This window comes from Eleutherodactylus coqui, chromosome 4 (genome assembly GCF_035609145.1).
Source record: "Eleutherodactylus coqui strain aEleCoq1 chromosome 4, aEleCoq1.hap1, whole genome shotgun sequence".
Taxonomy (NCBI): Eukaryota; Metazoa; Chordata; class Amphibia; order Anura; family Eleutherodactylidae; genus Eleutherodactylus; species Eleutherodactylus coqui.
The window spans coordinates 54,396,503-54,402,340 of NC_089840.1; the positions used below are offsets into that span (position 1 = coordinate 54,396,503).

Here is a 5,838-nt window from a genome sequence, read left to right on the forward strand (position 1 = left end):
TGCACCTTGCTTGCAGGCCAGACCAGGTTTTGGGTGTGCCCTTGCTTCTCTGGGAGCTGAGGGGTGTGGTAGTTGCAGGAGTAACATCAGTCAGCACCTGGTGCTGAGTAGCTTGGCTCCTACTTAAACAGTGCCAGCATTATCTCCTGTGCTGGGCAATACTTCAGTTGCCTTTGGACAGCGACGGAGGAACACATCTTGGCTGAAGCTCTCCATGCGAGCTAAGTTCTTTTCTGTTTTGTTTGGTTTGCTGTTTCGCCTTTCTTTTGTGCTAGGGCTCCCTGATAGGGACTTGTCAGTGGCCCAGGCACGCGTGCAGGCTCGCACTTGTCAGAGCGATCGGTCCGCCGAGTAGGCAGGGCCCCCTCCTGGGTTAGGGGACTATAGGGAGAGATTTCCCCATAGTTTTATGTTTTTCTTTGCACAGTTGTGCCTTTTGTTTGTGTTTTTGTGGTCGCACGTCTGGAGGACGCAACAGGATACTACCGGAAACAGTAGCTGAAGCTCTTGCCAACATCACTTATTTAATTTTCTTACACATAGCCCCTTCTTGGTAATGACAGTTGCCTCCTTTGAATTAATTTCTTTAGTGTATCTTTCACTTCATGGTTTCGTAAACTGTAGATAAAGGGGTTGAGCATGGGTGTTATCACTGTGTACCCCAGGCTGATCATTCGATCATAGTTGGCAGAGTAACTAGAGGGAGGGCGGAAATAAATGAAAATGACTGTGCCATAGAAAAGAGAAACAACAATGAGGTGAGAAGAGCAGGAAACGAAGGCTTTCCTCCGACTCTCAGCAGTCTTCAGCTTTACTATGGCCTGAGCAATAAGTGAGTATGAGGTCATGATAAAGAGCAATGGAATGATAATGGCCGAAGACGCCTCGGTGTAAAGTAACATCTCAGGCAGAGTGGTGCTTGAACAAGCAATTTTGATCAGAGCCGTCACATCACAGAAGAAATGCTGGATTAATTTGTCTTCACAGTATGCCAGCTTGGAAATGATGAAAGTGTGTAGAAAAGAATGTAAAGCTGCTGTGAACCAGGAGGCGACCACCAGAATGGAACATACCCTTCTATTCATTATAGACGTGTAGCGCAGGGGGTTACATATAGCCAAGTACCGGTCAAAAGCCATGACCGCCAAGAGAAAATTTTCGGTGACGCCTAATGACACAAGGAAATACATCTGAAGGAAGCAGCACAAGAAGGAAATCCTCAAGCGGCCATAACAAAGGCCATGAAGTAGTTGTGGTACTGTGACAGTGGAGAAGCAAATGTCCACCAGCGATAAATTCCCTAAGAAGAAATACATAGGACTATCTAAGTCTGGAGATAGGGTTATGGAAGTTAATAGCAGCAAGTTACTGATCCATGTAAGGAGGTAGATGACAAGCAGAAGAGCAAAGAGTGCAAGTTGGTTACAAGGAATGTTTGAAAAACCCAGTAGAGTGAAGCTGGAGGAGATGTTCACCGCTTCCATGATGGAGAAGCCTTACAGTCCATGACCTTACAAGAACCAGGCAAAGCTTTACTCTATATGCAGCAAACCTTCTCAGAGCTTATGGGGAAAGTATCATCATCATCATCACCTTCTCCACCACCTGTAGACAGAAAAAAGAGCACCTGTCTTCAGACAGAGCGACATCAGAAATCAGTGTTTTACCACAGTACCACCGGCTTCAAATGTCTAACCTGGCAGGGAGGGGGCGGTGTAGTCTGCATAATCCTTTGTTCATAGTCAAGGGACTGCAGAAAAGAAGAGATAAAACCTGAGACTATAATTACCCTAAGGGTTCAGAAACATTAGGTGTAAAGGTCAGCACAAGAACAAACTCCAGCCATGCAAGTGATCATGAGATGCCAACTCACAAACTTCAAACATATGCAAAAAAGGATCCCAACATCACAGAAGCAGCCCAGAGGAATATTGCTACTTCATTCAAATAATTCCAGATACGTAAAACTCCATTACAGCAAAACTCCATTTCAGCAAGATTGCCTTTATCAAGCTTTGATATGGAGAATCTTTCCAAAATGTTGCACTGCACTGGCACTTTAACCACTTAAGAACCAAGTACAGTAAACCCAGGAGCGCTTGTGTTCTAGGTGACAGCTTTACCTATTAAGCTAGCTGGCTTGCTGGACAGCTCCCCTGCTAAACCTTGTCCCTGTTCCTTGTTCCTGCTCCTGTCTTTCTAATCAGACTAGAAATAAGTGGGCAGTTTATGTACAGTTAAACTTATGGAAAAAATCTGCATACTTGGTCCATATGCTGTATAAGAATGTATAATCAATCCTTTGTAATTAATACTGATGTCTACAATAGAGATGAGCGAACGTACTCGTCCGAGCTTGATATTCGTGCGAATATTACGGTGTTCGGGATGCTCGTTACTCGTAACGAGTACCACGCGGTGTTCCGGTTACTTTCAGTTTCCTCTCTGAGACGTTAGCGCGCTTTTCTGGCCAATTGAAAGACAGGGAAGGCATTACAACTTCCCCCTGTGACGTTCAAGCCCTATACCACCCCCCTGCTGTGAGTGGCTGGGGTGATCAGATGTCACCCGAGTATAAAAGTCGGCCCCTCCCGCGGCTCGGCTCAGATGCCGTGTGAGTTAGTGAGGGAAAGTGCTGTTCTATTGGAGTTGCTGTAGGGAGAGTGTTTGTAGTCAGTGTAGGCTTCAAGAACCCCAACGGTCCTTCTTAGGGCCACATCTACGTGTGTGCAGGCTGCTGTTAGCAGTGGAAATTTTTTTTTTTTCTTCTCAAAATCGGCAGTGCAGAGCATTGCACCCGGTATTAGGGACAGAAGTGGTGCTTAGGCAGGGAGAGTGTTAGGAGTGAGTGTAGCCTTCAAGAACCTCAACGGTCCTTTCTAGGGCCACATTTAACTGTGTGGAGTACTGTGCAGGCTGCTGTTAGCTGTGTTGCTAATTTTTTTTTCTTCTCAAAATCGGCAGTGCAGAGCATTGCACCCGGTATTAGGGACAGAAGTGGTGCTTAGGCAGGGAGAGTGTTAGGAGTGAGTGTAGCCTTCAAGATCCTCAACGGTCCTTTCTAGGGCCACATTTAACTGTGTGAGTACTGTGCAGGCTGCTGTTAGCTGTGTTGCTTTTTTTTTTTTTTTTTCTCAAAATCGGCGGTGCAGAGTATTGCACCCTCCATTGATACTACAGGCACAGAATTGTGTAGGCAGGGCCACAACACAGTTATTAGTCATTGAATAGACGCAGTGGGCCTATCCTTTTAAACAAAAGGGAAGAAAGTATATTTGCCCTGCCTCTGTCAGTCCTAAGGGCTCTGGGTACGTGTGTGCTGCGTGGAGAACGTAAAAAAATCAGACGCAACCAGCTACGGTTGAGTGCAGCCTTGCGCCAATTTCTTTCCTGCCTGGGAAATACCTGCTCTGCCACAGTTAATAACTCTGCAACAGTAAAGTTCTGTGACACTTTTGCAGGGCCGCAACACAGTGTCAGTTATTAAACTTATTATTCAGTGAATAGACGCAGTGGGCCTATCCTTTTAAACAAAAGGGAAGAAAGTATATTTGCCCTGCCTCTGTCAGTCCTAAGGGCTCTGGGTACGTGTGTGCTGCGTGGAGAACGTAAAAAAATCAGACGCAACCAGCTACGGTTGAGTGCAGCCTTGCGCCAATTTCTTTCCTGCCTGGGAAATCAAATCACTGGTAATACAGCATGCTGAGGGGTAGGGGTAGGCCTAGAGGATGTGGACGCGGCTGAGGACGCGGAGGGCCAAGTGAGGGTGTGGGCACAGGCCGAGCTCCTGATCCAGGTGTGTCGCAGCCGACTGCTGCGCGATTAGGAGAGAGGCACGTTTCTGGCGTCCCCGCATTCATCGCCCAATTAATGGGTCCACGCGGGAGACCTTTATTAGAAAATGAGCAGTGTGAGCAGGTCCTGTCCTGGATGGCAGAAAGTGCTTCGAGCAACCTATCGTCCAGCCACAGTTCTGCGCCGTCCACTGCTGCAAATCCGAATCCTCTGTCTGCTGCTCCTCCTTCCTCCCAGCCTCCTCACTCCACTACAATGACACATGCTCAGGAGCGGGAACACTCCCTTTTCTCGGGCCCCTGCTCAGATTGGGCAGCAGTGGTTCCTCTACCACCAGAGGAGTTTATCGTCACTGATGCCCAACCATTGGAAAGTTCCCGGGGTCCGGGGTATGAGGCTGGGGACTTCCGGCAACTGTCTCAAGACCTTTCAGTGGGTGAGGAGGACGATGACGATGAGACACAGTTGTCTTGCAGTGAGGTAGTAGTAAGGGCAGTAAGTCCGAGGGAGCAGTGCACAGAGGATTCGGAGGAAGAGCAGCAGGACGATGAGGTGACTGACCCCACCTGGTGTGCAACGCCTACACAGGACAGGTCTTCAGAGGGGGAGGCACGGGCAGCAGCAGGGCAGGTTGCAAGAGGCAGTGCGGTGGCCAGGGGTAGAGGCAGGGCCAGACCGAATAATCCACCAAGTGTTTCCCAAAGCGCCCCATCGCGCCATGCCACCCTGCAGAGGCCGAGGTGCTCTAAGGTCTGGCAGTTTTTCACCGAGACGCCTGACGATCGACGAACAGTGGTGTGCAACCTTTGTCGCGCCAAGATCAGCCGGGGAGCCACCACCAACAGCCTCACCACCACCAGCATGCGCAGACATATGATGGCCAAGCACCCCACAAGGTGGGACGAAGGCCGTTCACCGCCTCCGGTTTGCACCGCTGCCTCTCCCCCTGTGCCCCAACCTGCCACTGAGATACAACCCCCCTCTCAGGACACAGGCACGACCGTCTCATGGCCTGCACCCACACCCTCACCTCCGCTGTCCTCGGCCCCATCCAGCAATGTCTCGCACCGCACAGTCCAGCCGTCGCTAGCGCAACTGTTGGAGCGCAAGCGCAAGTACGCCGCCACGCACCCGCACGCTCAATCGTTAACCGTCCACATAGCCAAATTTATCAGCCTTGAGATGCTGCCGTATAGGGTTGTGGAAACGGAGTCCTTCAAAGCTATGATGGCGGCGGCGGCCCCGCGCTACTCAGTTCCCAGTCGCCACTACTTTTCCCGATGTGCCGTCCCAGCCCTGCACGACCACGTCTCCCGCAACATTGTACGCGCCCTCACCAATGCGGTTAGTGGCAAGGTCCACTTAACTACGGACATGTGGACAAGCACAGGCGGGCAGGGCTACTACATCTCCCTGACGGCACATTGGGTGAATTTAGTGGAGGCTGGGACAGAGTCAGAGCCTGGGACCGCTCACGTCCTACCCACCCCCAGAATTGCGGGCCCCAGCTCGGTGGTGGTATCTGCGGAGGTGTATGCTTCCTCCACTAAAGCACCCTCCTCCTCCTCCTCCTCCTCCTCTGTCTCGCAATCAAGATGTGTTAGCAGCAGCATGTCGCCAGCAGTCGGTGTCGCGCGGTGTGGCAGCACAGCGGTGGGCAAGCGTCAGCAGGCCGTGCTGAAACTACTCAGCTTAGGCGATAAGAGGCACACGGCCCACGAACTGCTGCAGGGTCTGACACAGCAGACCGACCGCTGGCTTGCGCCGCTGAGCCTCCAACCGGGCATGGTCGTGTGTGACAACGGCCGTAACCTGGTGGCGGCTGTGCAGCTTGGCAGCCTCACGCACGTGCCATGCCTGGCCCACGTCTTTAATTTGGTGGTTCAGCGCTTTCTGAAAAGTTACCCACGCTTGTCAGACCTGCTCGTAAAGGTGCGCCGGCTCTGCGCACATTTCCGCAAGTTCCACACGGACGCTGCCACCCTGCGCACCCTGCAACATCGGTTTAATCTGCCAGTGCACCGACTGCTGTGCGACGTGCCC

At 51.1% G+C, this 5,838-nt stretch overlaps 1 protein-coding gene across 1 annotated transcript; it reads right to left on the minus strand.

Moving 5' to 3' along the window:
* Positions 1-533: 533 nt before the first annotated feature.
* LOC136626483 (olfactory receptor 1f45-like) lies at positions 534-1,484 on the minus strand. Its single transcript, XM_066601542.1, has one exon. The coding sequence runs from the start codon at positions 1,482-1,484 to the stop codon at positions 534-536; it is 951 nt and encodes a 316-aa protein (XP_066457639.1).
* Between the last annotated feature and the right edge of the window lie 4,354 nt (positions 1,485-5,838).

What these genes read in the sequence shown, in the direction of transcription:
- LOC136626483 (XM_066601542.1), bottom strand. Translation starts at nt 1,484, where the DNA reads ATGGAAGCGGTGAACATCTCCTCCAGCTTCACTCTACTGGGTTTTTCA.